Source organism: Lagenorhynchus albirostris, chromosome 20 (assembly GCF_949774975.1).
Source record: "Lagenorhynchus albirostris chromosome 20, mLagAlb1.1, whole genome shotgun sequence".
Taxonomy (NCBI): domain Eukaryota; kingdom Metazoa; phylum Chordata; class Mammalia; order Artiodactyla; family Delphinidae; genus Lagenorhynchus; species Lagenorhynchus albirostris.
Genome location: NC_083114.1, coordinates 52,800,660 through 52,824,322, shown reverse-complemented (window position 1 = coordinate 52,824,322; position 23,663 = coordinate 52,800,660). Strand labels below are relative to the sequence as shown.

General features: G+C 51.8%; 4 protein-coding genes across 12 annotated transcripts in view; 2 read left to right on the top strand and 2 right to left on the bottom strand.

Moving 5' to 3' along the window:
- ITGB4 (integrin subunit beta 4) overlaps nt 1-918 on the top strand; it is a 31,539-nt gene extending 30,621 nt beyond the window's left edge. For all 5 annotated transcript variants that reach the window (XM_060133151.1, XM_060133149.1, XM_060133153.1 and 2 more), the window contains 3 exons: nt 46-210; nt 289-396; nt 504-918. In XM_060133151.1, coding sequence (XP_059989134.1) covers nt 46-210; nt 289-396; nt 504-643 — 413 coding nt within the window. In that variant the 3' untranslated portion in view covers nt 644-918. The remainder of the gene's footprint in view (nt 1-45; nt 211-288; nt 397-503) is intronic.
- On the bottom strand, nt 909-7,277 carry GALK1 (galactokinase 1). 2 transcript variants are annotated; one of them, XM_060133156.1, is made up of 8 exons: nt 6,987-7,277; nt 5,936-6,125; nt 5,377-5,496; nt 5,038-5,173; nt 4,745-4,926; nt 1,535-1,685; nt 1,266-1,432; nt 909-1,177 (listed from the first exon to the last, which is right to left on the bottom strand). In XM_060133156.1, the coding sequence occupies exons 1-8, from the start codon at nt 7,275-7,277 to the stop codon at nt 909-911; spliced, it is 1,506 nt and encodes a 501-aa protein (XP_059989139.1). The 2 variants fall into 2 exon arrangements, with proteins under 2 accessions (XP_059989139.1, XP_059989140.1); XM_060133157.1 differs by having other exon boundaries at nt 1,028-1,177; nt 1,270-1,432; nt 6,813-7,118.
- An 8,059-nt stretch (nt 7,278-15,336) lies between these two features.
- On the bottom strand, nt 15,337-17,739 carry LOC132511321 (histone H3.3A). Its single transcript, XM_060134436.1, has 4 exons — nt 17,585-17,739; nt 16,987-17,124; nt 16,714-16,867; nt 15,337-16,620 (listed from the first exon to the last, which is right to left on the bottom strand). Exons 2-4 carry the CDS (start codon nt 17,112-17,114, stop codon nt 16,492-16,494), a joined length of 411 nt encoding a protein of 136 aa, XP_059990419.1. The 5' UTR covers nt 17,115-17,124; nt 17,585-17,739; the 3' UTR covers nt 15,337-16,491.
- Nucleotides 17,740-21,243: 3,504 nt separating this feature from the next.
- Nucleotides 21,244-23,663, top strand: part of UNK (unk zinc finger) — a 34,040-nt gene continuing 31,620 nt past the window's right edge. For 2 of the 4 annotated variants that reach the window (XM_060134432.1, XM_060134431.1), the window contains exon 1: nt 21,364-21,493. Coding sequence is in view for 2 of the 4 variants with exons in the window: in XM_060134435.1 (XP_059990418.1) it covers nt 21,390-21,493 (104 nt within the window). In the remaining 2 variants the exon portion in view is untranslated. Of the gene's footprint in view, nt 21,494-23,663 lie in introns of all 4 variants that reach the window. The other 2 variants (XM_060134435.1, XM_060134434.1) reach the window with 2 other exon arrangements.

Below are 23,663 nucleotides of genomic sequence, written 5' to 3'. Positions count from 1 at the left end.
GGTGGAGGGGGAGCCACCGAGGCTAAAGGCATCTTCCCTGCCCAGAGCCAGCCACCACGTTCCTGGTGGACGGCGACAGCCCCGAGAGCCGGCTGACGGTGCCAGGCCTCAGCGAGAACGTGCCCTACAAGTTCAAGGTGCAGGCCAAGACCACCCAAGGTTTCGGGCCGGAGCGTGAAGGCATCATCACCATCGAGTCCCAGGCTGGAGGTAGAGGCCGCTTCACCCCTTCTCTGGCCACACCTTCTCCTGGCACCACCCTCTGACTGGCCCCTCTGCCCACTCCAGGCCCCTTCCCACAGGTGGGCAGCCACTCGGGGCTCTTCCAGTACCCAATGCCAGGAGAGTACAGCATCACCACCACCCACTCCAGCACCACTGAGCCCGTCCTACTGGGTGAGTTGCCCGGCGGGGGCTCCTCGCTCTCCCGGGGGAGCACAGCGCCAACAGAGGAAAGGGGGTTGGGGACCCAGGTGGACCCTTCAACACCTCTTCCCCTACAGACGGATTGACCCTGGGGTCCCAGCACTTGGAAGCCCATGGCTCCCTCACCCGGCACGTGACACAGGAGTTTGTGAGCCGGACACTGACCACCAGTGGAACCCTCGGCACCCACGTGGACCAACAGTTCTTTCAGACCTGAGCCCCCGACCCCCACCTCCTCTCCCTGGCGCTGCCTCAGCTACTCCATCCCTGGACCCCTGGCGACCAGCCCACTCGCATGCTGATCGCAGGGCCGGTGCCTCTGGCCACAGAGCAGGGGGTAGGTGTCCTCTAGGAGGCACGAAGTGGTCCCGGAAGGCCCTTCGGCTGCCCTCCTACCCTGGGCCCAAGCCCATTTGTAACCAAAGAGCTAGGACCAGCATGACAAGGTCCCAGCTTTGTTCTGCACTTAATAAAAGATTTTGCTACCGCTGAGCTCTGCCCTGTCCGTGTTTCTGGGGCCTGCCCAGAGCAGGGGAGCAGTTCTTATACACACCTTTCTCTGATGCCCGAGCACACATCCACCTCTGGAGACAGGCAGGTATCAGAGCCAGAGGTAATACAAGTTTATTGAGCACCCAGGTTGGAGGGCAGGCCTGCCGTGGGCCGGCCTGGGAGGGCCTCACAGGCACAGCACCTGGGCGCCGTCGGCCGCCTGGGAAAGGTAGAAGGTGGCGGTCCCGCTGTACTGCCCCTGTAGGAGGGACGGGTGGGGTGGGGTCTGAGCACAGCACGGCCCTAGGAACCCATCTCTCCCGCTCCCCCCAGTCTCTGGCACCTACCCACCTGGATGTGCTGCATCACTAGGGAAGCGGCAGAGGCCTCCAGCAGGGTCACCGTGCAGCCACCAAAGCCACCGCCTGTCATGCGGCTGCCATAAACCCCGGGCGCAGAGAGCGCAGCCTCCACCAGCTGATCCAGCTCGGGGCAGCTCACCTCATAGTCATCCCTGCAGAGAGGACACGGCGGGAGGCGGGAGGCCTTGAACCAGCCCCATCCGGCACAGGGGACAGCCTGTGACCAGGAGGTGCTGGGCACCCAGGGATCTCACCTGAGCGAGTTGTGACTCTCCACCATGAGGCGGCCGAAGGCTCTGTAGTCACCGCGGCTCAGGGCGGCTGCTGCCTGGGCTGTGCGCTGGATCTCGCCCACCACGTGCCGCGCCCGCCGGAAGGCCTCCCCGCTCATCAGCTCCCTGCCAGCTGGGGCGGAAAAGGAGTCAGCAGACCCACCATCCACCGCCTCTGGGCCCCTGTGGATGTGGAGGAGGGGCACGATGGCTCCAGGGCGCTGGCTGGGGGGGCGGGAGCATCTCCAGTCTGAGACCTGGTTCTGACCAAGCTGTGGGTAGAACCTCGGGTTGGTGACCAAGGTTTCAGAGCCTCCCCTCCTCGACTAGAAAAGGGGACAACCGCCTCATTTGGCGCGCAGGGGAGGCTGAGCAGACACATGGAGTGCCCCCAGCAGGGCGCCTGGCACACAGTGGGGGCTCGATAAACAGCAGTTTGAGCCCCAGACTCAGTGCTTCCATGGTGCGTGGGACACAGTGCTGCCTTCAAGAGGCCAAGACAGAACAGGAAGGAAAAGTCCTGCTGGTGTTTTTGCTGGAGTTAACAGCGAAGCCTCCGAGGGCCAGGGCTCCGGAGTTGGGATACAGACCAGGTCTGCCCGGGGCACCCCAGGGAACCAGCAAGCTGTCCCACTGGCTAACGCTGAAGCCAGCAGAGCAAGCTGAGTCGCTAACGGCAGCCCCGAGCGCTTAGGACTTTACAACTTGACTCTGGGCGCCAGAGAGGTTTTGGGAGCAGGGGCGGCATGGAGCTGAGCTCTAGTTGACGAAAGTGACTGCCTTGCGCAGAGGGCCCTGCTGGGAGAAGCCAGCGCCGGGAGATGGCAGCTGTTAAAACAGTCAGAGACCAAGAGAGGCTGGGTGTGGGGAGGAAGGAAAGGCGGGCAGGGATGACTCAGTGTCCTGAAGTTTCAGACAGCAGCGACAAGGGTGAGGAAATAACAGAAAAGGGGAAGTCAAAAGGAGAGGCGTCCAGGGGCTTCCCTGGTGGCGCAGTGATTGAGAGTCCGCCTGCCAATGCAGGGGACACAGGTTCGAGCCCTGGTCCTGGAAGATCCCACATGCCGCGGAGCAACTAAGCCCACGCACCACAATTACTGAGCCTGCGCTCTAGAGCCCGTGAGCCACAACTACTGAGCCTGCACTCCTAGAGACCGTGAGCCACAACTACTGAAGCCCGTGTACCTAGATCCTGTGCTCCACAACAAGAGACGCCACCGCAGTGAGAAGCCCGAGCACCACAATGAAGAGTAGCCCCCGCTCACCACAACTGGAGAAAACCTGCGTGCAGCAACGAAGACCCAATGCAGCCAAAAATAAAAACAAACAAACAAACAAAAGAAACAACCCATCACAGGGACTTCCCTGGCGGCGCAGTGGTTAAGAATCCACCTGCCAATGCAGGGGACAAGGGTTTGAGCCCTGTTCCAGGAAGATCCCACATGCCGTGGAGCAACTAAGCCCATGCGTCACAACTACTGAGCCTGTGCTCTAGAGCCCGCAAGCCACAATTACTGAGCCTGCACGCCACAACTACTGAAGCCCACGCACCTAGAGCCCGTGCTCCACAACGAGAAGCCACTGCAATGAGAAGTACGCACACCGCAACAAAGAGTAGCCCCCGCTCGTCACAACTAGAGAAAGCCTGTGTGCAGCAACGAAGACCCAACGCAGCCAAAAATAAATAAATTTATATAAAAAAAAATCCATCACGGTGTTATGTGTGATTACCAGAAAACGGTTAAGTAAATTACAGTGCACCTAGATGCTGAAATGCTATGTAGCTTTAAAAAGCCATGTTGATGACAGGCCTTTCATGACATAGAGAAGGGCTCTGAGATAATGTTAAGTAAAAAAAAAAAAGGGCAGGTGGCAACACTGCGTATACTCAACCTTGAGAATACAGATGTTGAAACTAACATAACATTGTAAGTCAGGGATATTTCAATTAAAAATTTTAAAACTGGGACTTCCCTGGTGGTACAGTGGTTAAGAATCCGCCTGCCAATGCAAGGGACACGGGTTCGAGCCCTGGTCCGGGAAGATCCCACATGCCGTGGAGCAACTAAGTCCGTGCGCCACAACTACTGAGCCTGCACTCTAGAGCCTGCAAGCCACAACTACTGAAGTCCACGTGCCACAGATACTGAAGCCTGCACACCTAGAGCCCGTGCTCCACAAGATAAGCCACCGCAATGAGAAGTACGCACACCACAACGAAGAGTAGCTCCCGCGCGCCACAACTACTGAAGCCCATGCACAGCAACGAAGACCCAATGCAGGACTTCCCTGGTGGCACAGTGGTTGAGAGTCCGCCTGCCGATGCAGGGGACACAGGTTCGTGCCCCGGTCCGGGAAGATCCCACATGCGGCGGAGCGGCTGTGCCCGTGAGCGATGGCCGCTGAGCCTGCGCGTCCAGAGCCTGTTGCTCCGCAACGGGAGAGGCCACAACAGTGAGAGGCCCGCATACAGCAAAAAAAAAAAAAAAAAAAAAATGCAGCCAAAAAGAAAAAAAATTTAATTAATTAATTTTTAAAAAGATACAGATGTAGAAAAACACTGGAAGGAAATATACTAAAATGCTAATAGTGGCTATCTCTGGGTAGTGATCTTATAGCTTGTTATTTTCTTCTTTGTACTTTTTTTTTTTTTGGCTGCGTTGGGTCTTCATTGCTGCACACGGGCTTTCTCTAGTTGTGGCGAGCAGGGGCTACTCTTCGTTGTGGTGTGCGGGCTCCTCATGGTGGCTTCTCTTGTTGCGGAGCACGGGCTCTGGGCACTCAGGCTTCAGCAGTTGTGGCACATGGGCTCTAGAGCGCAGGCTCAGTAGTTGTGGCTCACGGGCTTAGCTGCTCTGCGGCATGTGGGATCTTCCCGGACCAGGGCTCGAACCCGTGTCCCCTGCATTGGCAGGCAGATTCTTAACCACTGCACCACCAGGAAAGTCCTCTTCTTTGTACTTTTCTGTATTTTCCATGGTGGATACTTAATCCTCACATTAGAAAAAGCAATATGGAGATTTCAAGCAGTCCTAAGTCAGCAGTGTTGGGGGAGTGGGCAGAGCTTGGCAGAGGTCCCTGGAGGTGAGGGGACGTACATCCGGGTCAAAGCCACAACGAGAGCCCGGAAGCCCCCCTCACCCCAGGGTGCCCAGCCATCTCCAGGACACAGTGCACCCAGCCAGCTCTCACCCTCCAGCTCCTCCAGCTGCACCTCACGAAGGCTCTCCTTGCCCAGCGCCCGGGCCACTTCTTCACACTGGCGCCGCCGCAGGGGATACTCGCTGGAGCCCAAAGAGTGGCGGACGTTGGAGTTGGTGATGAGCACAGCCAGCTTGGGATCCAACAACGGCACCAGGCTTGTCTCCAGGGACCTGAGATGGAGATGGAGCCAGGAAGATGACAAGGCCAAGCGTCTGTTTGCCGCGCATGTTTCATCCAGGAGCTCTCCTACGAGGTGGGAGGGGACAAGGGGAGCCCCTGACCTGCAGTCAATGAGCAACGCGTGGCCTTTCTGCCCCAGCAGTGCGATGAGCTGGTCCATGATGCCACAGGGCACCCCTGCGAAGCTGTGCTCAGCCCGCTGACACACCCGGGCCCGGGCGGCTACTGTCCCCGAGTCTGCAGCACAGGGCAAGGTGGGAAGGCTGGGGCCCAGGAGGGGGCACTAGGGGTGGGAGGGTGGGAGCAGCCCCCAGTGTGTCCAGTGATACTCCAGGGAGATTCCCCACCCACTCCCCCAAAGCCACAATTGGGGTAGGAAGCTCTGATCACAGGACCTCAGGGAAGGAGGGTTGCGTTGGGAGCTGGGGTCTAGGAGGTACCTGGGCAGAGCTGCTGCAGGAAGGTATACGTGGCCACTTCCAGGGATGCTGAGCTGGACAGCCCACCCCCCAGGGGCACTGAGCTGACCACCACTGCACTGAAGCCAGGGAGGGGGGCAGCTGCAGGAGAAAGAATAGATGACGGTAAGACGGGCCATCTGGGAGGATGAGCACAAGAAGGGCATGTATCCTGGTATAAAGGAGGCAACTGCCTGGCAGCTGCTCCTGGGGAACTGTGTCTCAATTGTCAGAGGCCACCAACCTGTTGGGCCAAGGGGTCCACCGCCCTCCATCCTCCTACCCTGAGGTTCCTGGGACACAGACTCCTAGTTCTCCTGGTTTAGGGCTCTGGAGACCAACGGGCTGGGGTTTGAACCCTGGCTCCTCCAATCGTGTCATGGGCAACCCAGGGCAAGTTCTAGAACCTCTGCGGGCATCAGTCTCCTCACCTGTACCATGGGGATGCTCCACGCTGCATGCCTACCCCACAGTGGATTAGATGAGCTAATGAGCTTCGCGGCTGAGAGACAGGAATTTGACCCAGGCCTGGGCCCCATACCTGGGTAGTGCTGAATCACTCCCTTGACGTAGTTGGCCCAGTGGGGGGCCCCAGGCTCCAGGGGCCGCTGGGTTGTGGGCAGGGGAAACTGCAGCCGGCGGGGCTCGTCGGCATCCTCAGAGGTGGTAAGGAGGGAGATAAGCCCATCTGCCCGGGGGCTGCCCACCAGCACAGTCCCAAGCTCCAGCGCCTGGCAGAAGAAACAAATAGTATGCAAAACTTCCACTACCAAGGGGCCAGGGACAGACAAGGAGGTGGCCTCCAGGCTCAACATGAAGGGAATGGGGAGTGTCTCAGGGAAGAGCCTGCATGTCCATCTGGCCTTGGGGGGCTTGGGTCCCACCCCATAGTTCTTCAGGGGCAGGGCCAGTGCAGCGGTAGTGCAGACCTGGACTCTGCCCTAAGCGTGGGCTCCTGGCTGTGGGTCAGTAGGAAAACAGAATCAGACGAGCTCTTTCTGACGCCTTCCCATTTTGGAAGATGCACAGTGGGATGGACATGGCCCCAGGCTAAGGCAGCTCCACCTCAGCTGTGTGACCTTGAGCAGATCACTAGCCCTCTCCGTGCCTCCATTCCCTCCTCTGCGAACTGAACGGGCCGGACCGGGAGGCTTAGGGCTACTTTGCCTCGGTTTACAGTTGAGCCCCGTTCCGCATCCCCCCACAATCTGAGGTGGCTCCCAAGGAGATGGCGAGGATCAGCGGTCCATAGCCTACTTCCTCGCGGATTCCCCGTTTCCTCCCTTCCAACGTGTGAAATGCCCCGTCCTGGGGTCTCTCCCACGTGCTCGTCCCCCACACTTGGCTGGAGTAGAAGTTCGGAGCGGCCCGCCCAACAGTGCAAGCGGGGAGATGGCGCCTCCCCCGCAGCCCCTCACCATGGGCAGCACCAGGCCCTGGTTGTAGTCCGTGTGCTCCCCGATGAGGTTGACGCGGCCCGGGGCCGACACGGCCAGCTCGGGCTCGGCCCCGAACTCCTCCAGGAAGGCTCTCCGGGCCTTGGCCAGCAGCTCCCCGGGCTGGCGCTGCTCGGAAGCGGCCATGACACTCACCCTGCGGCTCTGCTGGGCGCAGTCGGGTCGGCTCGGGATGCTCGGGGCGGAGCCGCGCTGCGTCGGCTCACACAGCTGCACGCACCGCCCCAAATCGGGCCGCGCTGGCCCCGCCCCGCCCGCGGTTCCGGCCCAATCCACCAGCTGGGCGTGCGGGGCGGGCTGGCGGCGGGCTTTCCAAAGAAGTGCTGGGCGCCCAGCGGGGCGGGTATTGGCCGGCCCGGGACATCTGAGCTGCTCTTTCCTGGCCCTGGTGCCCCTCTCTGTGTCCACACCCATCCACCCAGTCATCTACCCCAGCCGGAGCAATAGAGCTGGCCTCCCACACCTGGGTTTCCCAAAAGGCTCTCCTAGGTCCTAAAGTCCTGCAACCGTGAGAGGTCACCAGCCTCTGATCATAAATCTGTAAGAGGGCCGCCAGACAATCAGTGTAAATAGAAATAAGGAAAGCCAAGTGTGGTGGAGTCCCTTTCTACACGCTTCTTTTCTAGAGCGGACCTGCTGGCCCAGCTCCTAGCCATGGAGGAGTAGGGAGGGTGGAGATGGACAGCAGTGGGCCCAGCCCCTCCTGGAAGGACCCACCCAGCTGCCAAGGTAGGTTGGTCGGTTGGCCCCAGCAGGTGCTTTCTCAGCCTGGAACCTTGGTCCCAGGGCCTGGTGCCCAGAGTCTGACACTAGCCACCTCCTCTCTCACCAGCCTGCATCCTAAACCTTCAGGCTGTCCCCAACACCTCACTGGATGCCTGTCCACAGTTGGCCACCCCATATGAAACCTTGGAGGGGAAAGGCTGAAATGTAAGCAGACTCTTCGGGATTAGAGTGGGGGTTTTGTGGAGGGTTGCAGTCAGGGTAGCTTGGGGTCTGCTCAGGGGGTTGCCCCAAGAACATTCAAAAGTCAGCTCTGAAAACTCCTAGAAGTAAACGTAAGGTTAAACCTTTGGGACCTTGGCTTGGTCAATGGTTCTTTAGATATGACACCAAAAGCACAAGCAACAAAAGAAAAATACGTAAATTGTACTTCATCAAAATAAAATACTTTTGTGCATCTAAGGACCACCCCATCAAGAAAGTGAAAAGACAACCCACAGAATGGAAGAAAATATTTGCAAATCATATTTAAGGGACTTGTATCAAGAATGTATAAAGAGGGCTTCCCTGGTGGCGCAGTGGTTAAGAATCCGCCTGCCAATGCAGGGGACACGGGTTCGAGCCCTGGTCTGGAAGATCCCACATGCCGCGGAGCAACTAAGCCCGTGTGCCACAACTACTGAGCCTGTGCTCTAGCGCCCTCGAGCCACAACTACTGAGCCCACGTGCCACAACTACTGAAGCCCGCGTGCCTAGAGCCCGTGCTCCGCAACAAGAGAAGCCACCGCAGTGAGAAGCCCGCGCACTGCGATGAAGAGTAGCCCCCGCTCGCTGCAACGAGAGAAAAGCAACGAAGCAGCAACAAAGACCCAACGCAGCCAGAAACAATAAATAAATTATATATAAAAAAGAATGTATAAAGAGGGACTTCCCTGGTGGTGCAGTGGCTAAGAATCCGCCCGCCAATGCAGGGGACACGGGTTCGAGTCCTGGTCTGGGAAGATCCCACACGTCGCGGAGCAGCTAAGCCCTAAATAAATTTTTTAAAAAAGAAAGAAGAATGTATAAAGAGCTCTTACAACTCAACGGTAAAAAGGACAACTTAAAAATGGGCAGAAAGACTAAATATAAGGCTTGGGGATCAATAAAGAAAAGATTTAAAAGCTTGAAAAAAATGGGCAAAAGATTTGAACATTTTTCCAGAGAAGATATGAAAAGATGCTCAACATCTAGTCATTAGGAGAATGCAAATCAAAACCACAATGAGGGGCTTTCCTGGTGGTACAGTGGTTAAGAATCCACCTGCCAATGCAGGGGACATGGGTTCGAGTCCTGGTCCAGGAAGATCCCACATGTCATGGAGCAACTAAGCCCATGCGCCACAACTACTGAGCCTACGCTTTATAGCCCGCAAGCCACAACTACTGAGCCCATGTGCTACAACTACTGAAGCCCGCGCGTCTAGAGCCCGTGCTCTGCAACAAGAGAAGCCACCACAATGAGAAGCCTGCACACTGCAACAAAGGGTAGCCCCCGCTCGCTGCAACTAGAGAAAGCCAGCCAACGAAGACCCGACGCAGCCAAGAAATAAACAAATTAATTTAAAAAAAAAACCCACAATGAGGTAGTACTTCACATCCATTAAGATGGCTTAAGTTAAAAAAAAAAAAAGACAGAAAATAGCAAGTGTTGGTGAGGATGTGGTGAAATCAAAACCCTCATTCACTGCTGCTGGGAACGTAAAACAATTCAGCAGTTCCACAAAATGTTAACCGTAGAGTTATCGTATGACTCAGCCATTCCACTCCTAAATGTACACTCAAGAGAAAAAATATATCCACACAAAAACTTGTACATTAATGTTCATAGCAGCACTATTCACATTAGCCCAAAGGTGGAAGCCATCCAAAAGGGAAAAATGAATAAACAAAATGTGGTCTATACAAGGGAATATTATTCAGCCGTAAAAAGAATGAGGTTCTGATACCTGCTACGACATGGATGAGCCTTGAAAACAGTAAATGAAGGAAGCCAGTCACAAAAGACTACAAATTGTATGATCCTGTCCAGACGAAATGTCCAGAATAGGCAAATCTGTAAAGACAGAAAGTACATTAGTGGCTGCTTGGGGCTGAGGGGAATGGGAGAATAAGAGGGTGTTAGGAAAGAGTACCAAGTTCCCTTTGTGGTGATGAAAATGTTCTAAAATTGACAGTGGTGATGACTGTCCGTATCTGTGAATATACTGAAACCACTGAAGTACACACTTTAAATGGGCCTTTTGAGCACTCCTCAGTAAAGCATTTTTTGGCATAGGCGACATAAAACAAGACAAAACGGTGAGTGGCCCTTGCGGCTGGTTGAAATGGAATTAAACTCACAAACCATGTCTCCCCACGAGGCAATGACTGGAGAAGCCTCCCCGACTCTGCGCATCATTTTCCCACCTCAGCTTTGATGTCCAACAGCTCTGAGCCCAAATCTTTGCCCTTACTATTGTGTGATCTTGGTCAGATGACTTAACCCCTCTGAGCCTCCGTTTCTCATCTGTAAAGTGGGGCTAGTGTGTTTCCTTCCTAACAAACAGACTGTTTCAAAAGGAAGTGAATGAAGTCATCTTCATAGAGTGCCCAGCCCTGCCTCTGGCACTTGGTAAGCACGGAATAAATGTTTACTATTATGATCAATCGTCCATTAATACAACAGACATTGTTGGACTCTCCAGCAGGCAGTGGGCCAGATAAAAGCCTTGGGCTCTGATAGGGAGGCAGTCTCAATCTGACCCTCGCCCCACCCTGACTGAGATAAATGCTCTGAAAAAGGAATAAAGAGCTTTCTGGGAATTCTGATCACTAGGCAGGCCCATACCCCTGTTTATTTCCATTGTTCCTTTTTTTTTTTTCCATTGTTTCATTTTGATTGAAAACACCCCCTTTGATCCATGTCATCATTTGTATGTTTCAGTTGTTGGAAAACCTGATTTGACCCAAGGGCAGGTGCTCCTGATGGCTCACTCTGGACTCTGAAACACTGATTTCATTTGGGAGACCTGTTTACTCTCAGTGTTTGAATCCCATCTAGCATGTTACATAAAATTTGTTCAGAAGAAAGTCTGCCTCTGACCTTTGACCCTCCCTCCCATTTCCTGGCCAGATGTCACAAGACTGGGGGGAAGGTGGCACCTTAAAGGGGACACTGTCACCCAAAGTCTGTCCTCTGCTCTGCTGGCCAAAAAAACTTACTTGTATCAGAGGAACCAGAGCCAACTGTCACACAGGACTGAGGTGTCATGATAGAATTCTCAGTAATAGCCCCCACGGGGACAAATTATCCAGTGGTGGGAATACCACCCATGCCAGCTGAGTGCCCAGTGGCCTAGGCAAGCTGTTTGTCCAGGTCATGGCGAGACCGGGCCCACCACTGAGGACAGGTGTCCCAGAGGCAGCTCTTCTCTCCCAGAGTCCGTGTTTGTCCCCACGCTCAATTCTTAGCCCTTGGGCCCTCCCTGCTGGACCCAGTCTTTCTTCATGCAGTGAACATCTGTGTACTTCATGCAGCTCTGGCCTCTCCACTGCAGTTAAAGACTGGTTTCCTGATGGGACTGGGATCCACATCTCCCAAGCTAATATCTACAGTCTCTGAAAATGTTTGCTCTCAGCAGATGGCTCACGCTTTCACTCATTCTGGGAGGTTCTTTTTGTTGTTCCCAGGGGGTTAACCTATCTCCTGATTTGGGCCCCCTTTGCCCTTCTGCTACATTAATGATAACAGCTTCTGTAATATTGATAACACTAATATCAAGCTTGTGGTAAACCCTGGTATCAGGGCTGAGATGCAGCCTGCAGGGCAGCACAGGTTGTTCACTACCAGTGCCTGTTCTGATTGGTCAGTGCTCTGGACTTCTGTTTTAAAGGCACCAGACTTCGCACACATTGTTTCATTAAATCCTTACAAGCCTATTGGGTAGACACTGGTTTTATTCCCATTTTACAGATGAGGAAAAGAAGCACAAATGGGTTAAGGAACTCATCCAAGTAGGACAGCTGGGTCTTGAACCTGGGTCTGTCTGATACTGAGATTGGTTGTACTGTAACCACCCTGTCCCCAGGAGCACTTTGACCTGCCGCAGCCTCTGCTCTGCCAGCCTCTGCTTACTGAAGAATTAAAATCCAAAGCTCAGCCTCATAGCAAGGAACAGGAGGGGCAGCTGCTCTCCTGGACCCCTGGAGCCCCAGTTCCTACATGGAACCCTCCCAATTTGGAAGCCAGGCCAGTAACCAAAGCTCTTGGGAACCTGACTGATTCTTGGCCACCCATGCCAGAAGCAGATCCAGCCAGATGCGCTGTGGGGCTGCCAGGGCTTTGGGTTGGCCAGCAAACACGCCCAGAGTCTGTGCTGTGTGCCAGGCACGACTCCAGAGGCAGACCAGACTCAGGTCTTGCCTTTGGAGCACCGGGAGCTTCTTGTCCATCCCCGGCCTCAGATGCCCCGCTAAGAGGCACCAGCTGCAGGCCTCGTCTTTATTTGGTACCCCCACCGTGTCCCTGAAGCTCCTGCCCTCTAGGCTGACGACCACGCTGCTGATGGCTAGGCAGGGAGCAAATCCAGACTCACAAGATGCAGCTGCGGCTGTCTCTCCCTGCACCTCGCCCTAGGCACAGCAGCTGGCAAGTCTCCAGGCCACCGTGGGTGGGCAGGAGGACTGAGGCTGGTCAAAGGCAGGGCACTGAGGAGGGAGAGGCCCTTGGACTGTCACAGGACCCTCAGGTTCATGAAGGCTGGGCCTTGGACCCAACCCCATCCCGTCCCCTCTGCTGATGCTCTTAGCTCAATGCCAGGCAGTGAGGCGCTTATGGGAAAGGTCCTGGAGCCTAGTGTGTCCGACAGAGAGGGTGGGAACGGAGTAGCGGTTAACGGAGCCTGGGCACCATCTCCCTGCGGCCGTGTGCAGTCCCTCACATACCCCTCAGCCAGAGGCAGCCAGCCCGAAGCCTGCAGCCCACCAGCCTCCCTTCCCCAGAGCCCTTCTTGCCACCAGTACCGGTGAATTGGAGATGGCCTTCTTCCTTTCAGCCCACTCTCCCTTCCACTGTGTATATTCCCAGAACTGCAGCTCCCTGAAGGGGGGCTGGTAGCTGCCAGAGAGAAGACCCTAGACACTGACTGCCCAACCACGCCCCTCTGTGCCCCTTTCCAGACCCCATGTGGCCTTTTAGCTCCTCCAAGAGTCACGGCCTCACTGAAGAGCTGCCCCGCCACCCCCAGCCTTGCTTCCCTAGCTGGGGTGTAGGGGGGTGTCTGCAGAACCTCTTAGCTTCTTTCTCAGGAAGGGCAATGGGGTAGGTGGAATGGGGGCGGAGGGTCCCTGGCTGGACACTGGACATAGTGCTCAGGTGAGGACACCAGGACAGGCTGGGGACACATCACACACAAATCCCATGACTCTGCTTGGAACAATGCTGATTGTCGGGGTGGGATTCCCTCACTGCCAGGGGCAGCTGGGCAGCAGGCAGAACAGGGAGCAGGCACCTCTCCACCCACCCCAGGAGGGAGGACAGCAGCCTCTGATCCCTGCTCACAGCACACCCTGTGAACATGCGCAAAGCTGTCCCAGCTGCACCCACCCACCTCGGCCCACAGCCTTGCTCATCCCCCAGACCTGCCGACCCAAAGGGTTCAGGGGCCAAAAGGCCGGCCACCTGGCCGAGGACATCAGCCTTCTCTCTGAGCAGGCTGCAGGGATTTGGGTTAGCAACCTGGGCAAGAATCAGTTCTTCCTTCCTTCCTTCCTCCAGGCTTGCCTTCAGGAAGGTAGGTGGAAGGCTGGCTGCTTTGCTGGAGTTGCTGGCCAGAAGCCAGGCCCAGCTCAATGGAATGGTCTGGGCTGGTGACACCCCTGAGGAACGCCTACAGAAGCAGGTGTGACCACCAACGGGTTTAGGGAAGGAAGAGACTGTGGAGCTCAGAGCACATTGAGCTCAGCTGTGTTCTTGTATCAGCGCCCAAGGTGGGGCCCAGGGAAATACGCTGTGACTGCCGTGGTGAGGTGACTGTGAAGGGATGGGGAGGTAGGGGTGAGGACTGGATGCCCAGGGTGGAGGCTCAAGGCTCTTGGGCCTAGCCTACCCAGTGAGACGACCGCTACAGAAGGTGTGCTGAAAACTACACCTCCCCCTTCTCTGTGGCAGGGTAGGTTGGCCACAGGCCCGAGGAACTGATCCCTGACCTTCTGCTGTTGCTCCCATAGGCAGGCTGGCCCTTGCCTGCAGAAACTTAAGGGCAAGCCCTGGAGTTTCCTGCTGATCCAATGGCAGACAGCTGACTAGACTGTGTCCACCCTCTGCTGCCCAACCTGGAAGTGTTCCAGAAGGGGCCTGCTTTCCTACTGAAGCAGACCCCAGCCCCAACACCTGACACCAAGCAAGGAACAGTGCTTGCAAGGAACCAGGGAGGGGGAGCCCCCGGACACAACAATCGGGGAGAGCTGAGGAATGCACTCCCCCCCCCACCCCCAACTACCAGCTGAGTCAGAAGGCAAGGCTTCCTGGACATTCCCCCACAAAACTTTGTGAAAGAAAAACATTATCATCCAAATGAAAACCATTAACAAGATGAGAAAGTCTCAACTTCAAAAACTTTATTTTTGTCTCACCCATCAACAGCACAAGATGTCTTCATCAGCTCCAATTTTTGCTTGCTTTTCTCCTCAGACTCTATTCTACCATCTTAACCCATGGATATTATAACACGTGGGCAGTTCCCTAGAACCAGAAAATATTTCTGCCTGTCGGCTTAAAAATTAAAAGTATGGAAGTGTAAGTTACACTATTTTAGCAGATTCCAAGCTGCCCAGTAAAATCCTACCTTGGGATGCAGACTTCGTGAGAAAGTCTGTCACCTACTCTAGCTCGAGTGGTAACTCAAGGAGACACATCACCATAGCCGTTTCTCTACTTGTGTTTGTAACTCCCACTCCACACCACATTCCACTGGCTAGGATTTCAATGTCCTTCACAAGAACAATGCAAGTAATTGGTTCCAGAACTCGTTATGATGGACCTTCTAGCAAACCAGTTCATTATACTGTATCAAATTTCAACACCTCATAAAAAGCTCACTAAATTACCAAGATTCCCAATCCTAATCTGCCTTGCCTCTTTCCAATCCTAAACCCCTTAAACCCTAAATTTGAAACTAGTCCAAACTTAAAAAAACACCCACCAAACTGTTTTATCGTGGCATAGAGACTTCCTACAACTACTGACTTCAAATTATACAGAAATCTTTTGTCTGATAGATGTGGTTCTTGTGCCCATGTCCCTCTGACATACTATGCTTCACTGGTGGCCATCATTGGTCAAGAACACTAGTTTCATACTTAAAAGGCGGCTTAAACTAAAGATTCTATACCTGTGGGCTTGTCTTAAAATAACTCACTTTATGAAGAGATCTATAAACGTGCTTCACAAACAGGTTCAGGAACAGACGCCAAATTTGAGTCCTGGAATTTCAAAGAAATTTACTTTCCTTCACAACAGAGGGGCAGGGGAAGAATCATATTAATACAATCTTAAGCCCACACTGCATATACAGCTGTCATGGCATTTTTATAGAGCAGAGAGCTCTTTACATGCTTTGTAGAAATATTTCTGCAAATAAATGCTTCCTTTGTCTACCCAGCAAAACCTGAAATAAACTTAAAGGACCTAGATAAAAGATGTATTAAGCTTTCAACATTCAATTTAGGTTTTTGACACTTAGTTGGATAAACAAGTTTATTTGTAAATTTAGTCAACATACATAATTGACCTAAAAACTTCAATAGAAGAATAAGTTTGAAAACCACTTGGAAAGCATCTCTATGAAGTGATTTTTCCCAGGACCTTATACCAGATGACACCATTTTAACCGGCAGAGGTTCCATGAGCTGAAGCTGTGTGTCCCTCCCCCACAGCAAGTTTACCCTAAGGGTTATTATAACACAAACTCCACAAGGAAAAGAAGTTCGGTATTGTTCCCTCCTGGTACAGAAAAACTCAACCTAGTTATGAGACCAACCACAACACAAAGAAAAGCTGCACTAACTACTATATTAGTAACAGATGATGCTGGTGTGAATAACTTGTATTATATTCTAGAGCCCTTATAAATAAATCCCCCCGTTAGTGTCTGCATTATCAGCTAGAGGATTAGTTAACATGTGGTAGAATGAGGACTTATGCAAGGTATAATGTACAAAGCATCTTACTACGTATGAAAAACAAGTGCAGTCTAGTTAGGAGAAAACCAACCGGACTCTATGTTACACACACCTTAATGACAAGACTCCCCACCACATGTGAATGTAAAACATTTAATTTAAAAATGTTGACACTACAATATATAAAATAGCTATTATAAATGCACATAGTGTATTCTATAGCTGCCAGGTTTACTTTTTTTTTTTTTAATAAGGAAACTGTAAGTTACACTGTGGTTAAGACTTGTATCTTCACCCTTGAAAAAGCCCACATTCTATCACAGTGATGTATGGTCAGACTTAACAGCCCCAATTGTTAAACACTTGGATCAAGTCATAACCAGTTTTATTGCAAAAGGACCCTGTACACATTTATCAATTCTAGTACCTTAATAGCTACCCAACAAGTCATTAACATACAGAAACATGCATCATGAGAAGCAAGAAATATCACCCATCCCTTCTGCATATTAGCAACTTGTCACTCCTGAGCAACAGTGCTCACATCACTGAGGTCTGTGAACAGTCAGTCACTTTTCGCATTCATCCTGAGTGAAAGATGGAATGACTTAAGTACAAATGCAACATATTATAAACAATTTCTTACAAAAAAATCACAAATTAAACCAAAGTATTTTACAGAATTTACTACAAAACACCATAAAAACTGCCTTCACTTAAGCTCTCTCTCCCCGTATCCGGCGAGCCAACTGGATGTCTTTGGGCATGATGGTGACTCTCTTAGCGTGGATGGCACACAGATTAGTATCTTCAAACAAACCCACCAGGTACGCTTCACTAGCCTCCTGTTGAGGACAAGAGCCACACTATTAACTCTCTCCGAGGAGAACCGCGCGCAAGCCCTCCGCCCCTGCCACACGCAGCCTCGGCCACCTCACCTGAAGCGCACCAATGGCGGCACTCTGGAACCTCAAGTCGGTTTTGAAATCCTGGGCGATCTCCCTCACCAACCTCTGGAAAGGCAGCTTCCGGATCAGAAGCTCGGTGGATTTCTGGTAACGACGGATTTCTCGAAGCGCAACGGTCCCGGGCCTGAAGCGAAGAGGAGGGCGTAAAGGGACACCGGTTAACCGAGAGCGCTGATCAAGCAGCAGGAAGCGTCCCGCTCGCGGCGCGCCGCCGAGTCATTGTTTTCCTGCCGCGCTGCCTACCTGTAGCGATGAGGTTTTTTCACCCCGCCGGTAGAGGGGGCGCTTTTCCTGGCGGCTTTAGTGGCCAGCTGTTTGCGGGGCGCTTTGCCACCCGTGGACTTACGAGCGGTCTGCTTGGTTCGGGCCATTTTCTTTCACCTGCGGAACAAATCCCTGACTCCGGGGCCGCGGCGCTCGCCTCCCGGGCTGCGGGGGGCGGGACGCCCGGCGCCCCTACCCTCCCGCCTCCTCCCACCCCAAGGCGGGCGGCAGATGGCCGAGGGCTGCCGCCTCCTCCCCCTCCCCTAATGACTCAGGCTGCAAGTAGCAGCAGCCTCCCCCGGGAGGGGGAGCGCGGGGAGGAGTCACTTCCCCTCCTCGACGGGCGGAGGCCCGGCTGCCCGGAACCCGGCGTCGGGACCTCTGAATCACCAGCGGGAAAGAGGCGGAAACATGGTTCCGGAACGAAGCCCCAAGGGAAAACCACCCGTCCCCACGCCGGCGCCAGCAAGCAGCCTGGGCAGCCCGCAACAGCCGGCACTCGGCTCTCAACGGCCGCGGCCCGCGACATCAACGGCTGACAGGGCCTCATGTCACGCGTAAACCCAAGAACACTTACCCAATGCCTAAGTTCTACGCCGCTTCTCCGACAGCCGCGCCGCTCCTGCTGCCCAATGAAGAGCCGCAGTCGCCGAACTAACGGAAGAAGCTCCTCCGACTAACGACCAAACCGCTCTGCGTTCCAGGCCCCCCCTATGCCTCCGTTTTTATACCCACGCTTCACGCTGCGTCTCTGCGTAATAGGACCTTAATTTGCATACACCAACGACTTTTTCTATTGGCTGACGCTTTCGCCGACGCGCTGACATCCCCCGACACAAAGGCCGTGCTTCGGCCCCGTTCGCTGATTGGCGGACATCTAGACCACTGATTGGCTGTTAAAGTGGCCTAATGATTGGATAAATGGAAAGCGGAATGGACGAATCAGAGTTTAGCACTAAGCGGCTCTTCTGATTGGATAAAATGGAGCTATGTTTGGATCCTTCCCTTGGTTTCAAAGCTCTACAATAGAAAGTCAATGCAAATGAATTGCACTGGTCCCTATCAGGACTTAAAGAGTCGGGACGGGAAGGAGCCTAACCTTATTTGCATCAAGCTAATAAAATGCAGGAGGAGGAGAGGTTTCTTTAACGAAAATTTTGTAAATATTTTCCAATATATAAAAAAAATGTATTCCCTGTGATTACTTTTCAATCAAATGGGAGTTCTTTTGTTTGGTGGGGAGGGGTAAATAATAGATACAAAAAACAAATGTCAATAAATTATTTTAGAAGTACTGTTTTATATGTTATTAGACCATCACAAAATACTTTGTGATTTCAAAATGCTTAAACGAGAAGTAACCCACTAAGCAACATATTTTTAAAATTATGTAATTCAACTGAACTAAATGACTACAGCCAGAATGGGAATAGTCAGTTCTAAAACTGTATTTGCATGTCCATAAAGAGCAAACAAAAGACAACTAAATTAAATACGTTCACTTGTATTTAATGGTATATCCTGGAATGTGTTACTTGTGAAGAAACAGGACAAATGTATAAAAATGGTAATCCCTACCTTTGCCTAAATGTCTTGAGTGGATTTTAATATTTAGTTTTTCAGGTGACTCAGTTATATAAAATATCAAAGCAGGCTTAAGGTTAAGACCCGCCAAACAAAGCCCAGAAAATTGAAACAGAGCCTTGGGCATTCTACTCCGCAGTTCTTACTCTGGGGTCACCGAACTGATTTATTTATTCGTTGGCCGTGCGTGCGGCATGTGGGATCTCAGGCTCCCGGTCAGGGATGGAACCCGCGCCCCCTGCGGTGGAAGTGCGGAGCCCTAAACCACTAGAGAGCCAGGGAAGTCCCTCACCGAATATTTTAAATTATTAAAATAAAAAAGCAGCAAAACCAGGTACATATAGATTTCAACTCAGAGAATTATTATACATAAATACAAATACCTCAAAAATTTACTCCTGACACCAGAGTTCCCCCTCTCACCATCAATAGTGAGTAAAAAAATGCAGTTTGAAAAAGCAGCTATGGCAAAAAACGCCTTTGACCCAATCTCTATTTCCAAATTCCTCTCGTTATTTCAGCCCTCTCAATCATAACACGCACAGTATGTATTTAATTATTATATATCTAAACTTTTATGTGATAATTCAATCAACTTTAGTTTTCTGCCTTCTGCTCAAAGTTTAGGGTAGGGGAAAAATTAAGCTGTTTCATTCATGCCAGACTGAGAAGACAAACCAAGATGCCCTGTTCTCAGAACCTGGGTAAAGCCGAGAAACAGGGCGCTGGTTACCTCTCACATAAGAGGCTGTCAAATGTCCTGGGATGTAACAAGAAAAATACCCTGTCATCTTTTTTTGACTGCTCAGATGGCCTGGAGAAAGAATGGACTCCTGAATTAACACCCATTTTGTGTTCCAAGGCTTTTCTAGGAGATCCAGAACCCTGTCTGTCCCATGCTTTCTACGGGAGAAATAGTCTAGTTATCTGCCGCGCCCCTCATCCCCGTCCCCAGTTTTGCTAATTACTACAGAGGAACTAAAACTGCTCCAGGAGAAACTAGGTATGAATTTACATGCATCCATTTAAGGATGATTAGTGGAAACAGTTTGTCCCTCTTACTTGGCCGTCTTATCGCTATGTTCTTCTTTTTCCTAAGTGGACGCAGGGGAGGAAAAGCAACACAGGAAATAGGGAACAACTGAAAATGTTAATACAGTCAAAACAACGCAAAACATGATGCAGCATGTAGGCTACTGTCCTAGTTCCTGTTCTGTCAGACTTGCTGAGTAACTTCGCACAAGTTACTTAACCTCTCTGAGTTTTGGTTTCCTCTTCTGTAAATTAAGCAGTTTGGATGGTATCATCTCCCAATTTCACCAGTACACACTTATTCTGAAGCTCATACCCTTATTTAAAATCTAGCACTCTTAACTATATTTCTTCATTCAAATCACACTTGGGTATTTTGGGGATAGCATATATGCCAATTATTTGGATTTAATAATAGGAGTAAAGCAATACACAACTTTTTTATGCTTTTGGAATTTTTCATCTTCAAATGCCCCTAGTGGTTAAACAACTGATTTGACATGTTTAAGAAATACCAGTTTCTCAACTTTGTAGGCTGACAATTTGGATTCTGATGTGAAGTTACTCGTAACAAAATAAAATAGATATGTATCAGTCTTAAACATTAACAATTTTCCATTCACCCCACCCTGCTTCACCGGTAAGGTTATTCGTTATTCGGAATGTGTTTCTTTAATGAGATTAACATTAGTTAACGTTATCTCATAAAATGTAAATTAGTCTGTAAAACAATGGTTTTAAATAGATTCAATATGGAAAACAAAGTTAAATAACAAGTGTTAAAATATCTATGAAGAACTTCGCCCAACTGGCGGGAAGCAGGGAGGAGACATTTTCACCAGTAGAAGCACTGGCATCCGCAGCAGGAAACTGGAGTGGATTATAAATCGCACTCCCTACTCAAACCCAGGCCCTTCCTCTGGACACTGTGATGCTTCTCGACGCCCCTGCAACTTGCCAGTGTACGTGAGACTATGCTAGACGGAGATTAAATTCGTCCTTGGCCCTTAATGTACTGGAAACAAGTTGGTCAAGCCAGGTGTCGAGTTGAGAAGGGACCCAAGTCGTGGAGTTCCAGGTTTCAGGGCTGGTAAAGGTTTACGGAGCGCCTCAGCAAAGGCGCAGGAACAGAGTATTGTGTAGTGTAGCTCTTCGTTAGCAAAGGTTTCTTAAGCTGACTTCCAACGGGCAGACTTTCCTTCACGCCTCTCAGCTTGGTCCCACTACAGGAATGAGGATGTTGGCGGACTCCAGGTGCCTGAAGCTCAAAGGCCCACTGCTCAGGGCCGGCATCAGAACCGAGCCCAGGGTGTGCTAAGTATGGAGGCGAGGTAATTGTTACACTGTTGGCAGTGCAATTACACTTCGAACCGTTTCCCAGCAGTCGTTAGGCCCTCCCTGGCTCTGGGCCTCTTCTACTCCAGGGGCTCCAATTTCAGGGAAAGGCTCCCGACTACAAACCTGGAAAGACGCAGTTAAGAAGAAACGCAGCCGGACTGCAATCCCCAGAAACCGTCGCGGGCCCTCAGCATCCGGGACACCGTCCACAAGGATCCCTGGGTATTGTGGTCCGTTCCTTCGGCAGCAACCCTCGGCTGACGGTAAAATTCCAGCCGAACCTGGGACCACAACTCCCAGCAACCCTTGCTGCCGTGCGGGGGGTCTTCACGTTCTCGTGGCGCGGCGCAGGCGCACTGGGGCCTCGGCGCGGACCGCGCAGACTGAATAATAAAAGGGGAGCGGCGAAGAGGCAGGAAGACAGGACCATGTCGAAGGGCCCAGGGCCCGGCGGCTCCGCAGCTTCCTCGGCGCCCCCGGCCGCCACCGCCCAGGTGCTGCAGGCACAGCCCGAGAAACCGCAGCACTACACGTACGTAGAGCCCCCCCCCGCCGCGCGCGCACGCCTGACGTCAGCGGCCAGCGTGAGTCACGCGCGCAGGGAGAGCGCGAGGCGGCCTCTCCCTCCCCCCTTCTTCCTCCGGCCCGGCCCAGACCGGTTCCAACCTGCTGGGGCCGGTCCCAACTGCCTCCAACTGCCACCAACCTTTGGTCGGCCGAGGGGCGGGAAACCCGGTCCCCGCCGCCGAGTGGGGAAGGCGGGAGCTTGGGATGCGGAGTGCACACATCTTAGGCCGGGCCTTCGAGGCCTAACTGTTCCTCAGACCATAAAACCACAATCCCAGGCACTTTAGGGGCGATAAGAAGTCTAAGACGCGACCAGAATGAGTTCCTAAGGGGCCAGCCCTAGACCCGCTTATAAATGACCGTTAGCGTGAAGTCTTGTCAGGCGACCCATGTAGTGTGCACAGGGGGCCTTTTGTGTCCGTGAGGTCCGTGTGTTGTCCACAGAGGTCACTCTTGCTTGAATTCACTTAAACAGTTGACCCAGCCCTAGTCAGGGATCCCAAGGGTGATGGGGTCCGAATGTGTCCCCAGGCCCAAGCCAAATGTGGCATCCGAGGGAGCCCCAAATGCTGATGCTACGAGAGTCCAGTAAGATGGGAAGCCTCTTCCTGGGAATCTGCTTGTGTCTAAATGTAGGTCCCTGTCGTCTTTTTATAATATTGCCTCTCAAGGCACTTCAAGCAACTGCCTAGGGCTAGATGCTTTGGGAGAAAGAAAGAGAAAAAGAGGCAGGCCCTCCTGTTAAGCACAATGTTGGTTTCCATTTTTCCCTGATGCTCTTTGAGTGCCCCACATCCCCTTCGTCTCCCAAGTTGTGAGCAAGTTTAGAAGGATCCCCAAGTGTACCTCAGTCTTGCTGGAGATTTTGGAAGTTGGGGGTTGAACAGCCCTTAAGGGGAACACGGTAATGCTGCCTGGTGAACCAAGAGCAAGAAGCATGTGTTGGAGTAGAAGGAAGTAGACAAGAGGAGCGCTTGTTTGTCACTGATGGAAGTGAGACCCATTGGGAGACTCTTTTGGGATAAGGGAACATCGATTTTAGGAAGTGTATTGGTTTCTTTGTGAGATTCTCTGTTACTGGTTGAAATCATTTGAAACTTTTTGTGGACTTAAGTCTGACTCATGTTAACTATAACTTTTTTAATATGGCCATTTGCATTGCCTTCTTACTGGAGTTCTTTCTGCAGTCCTGCCGCTGGCTTTGGTGAGATGGTCTTATCTCAGAGAATTCAGTGATCAGATGAATGGTGTGGTCAGACAACAGTAGGGTCTTGATTTGGAAATCTGCAAACTTCACCTTATTGGAACTTATTTATAATCACTGGTTGCTCAGATCACATTTTTTCAGAAAAATACCGATAACATTTTGAGTAATGTGAATCTTGGTTTCAGCAACCTCTGTTTCTGTGTTGTGTTGTCATTGTCATTGAGTATATTATGGAGTCTATATTAGAAAGGCTTTCTAATCATGTTGGAATTGAGAGATGAAACAAGTCAACAGCTGTGTAAATGTTAATATGAGTCTTTGTCCTCTTGATGCTCATTTGTTTAAAAACTGTCTTTCCGTTCCTCGTGGGGTACAGAGTAATCAGTCTTGGCTCTTAAAGTGGCTTAGCAGCAGATGAAATGCCCAGGCCTGATTGGGTGGTTGGTGGTTGGAGGTGTTCCCATCTCTTTATTTTCTGTTATCTGTTCGTGTGTGTGTGTGTGTGTGTGTGTGTGTGTGTGTGTGTGTGTGTGTGTGTGTGTGTGTGTGTGTGTGTGTGTGTGTGTGTGTGCGCGCGCGTGTGTGTGTGTGTGTGTGTGTGTGTGTGTGTGTGTGTGTGTGTGTGTGTCCAGAAATCAGAGATAGAAGTCAGTTGTCTTTCTTGGTAGGTTTATGAGCATTCAGAAACCTTGATGATTTGGAAAGCTTCATTCAGGTCTGAGGAGCAGGGAGCATGAGGACACATGATGACACGAGTACACTTGTTGGCTCTGAATTTATTTATTAAAGGTGAACCCATTTGTTTTCCTTGGGGGTTAGGAGACACGAACATTTTAATTTTGATTTCAATATTTGCTATAAAATTTTGAGCTGCCGAGCATTTTTTTCATTCTCTTTTGTAGCATGAATTTCCAGAATTTGTTCCAAC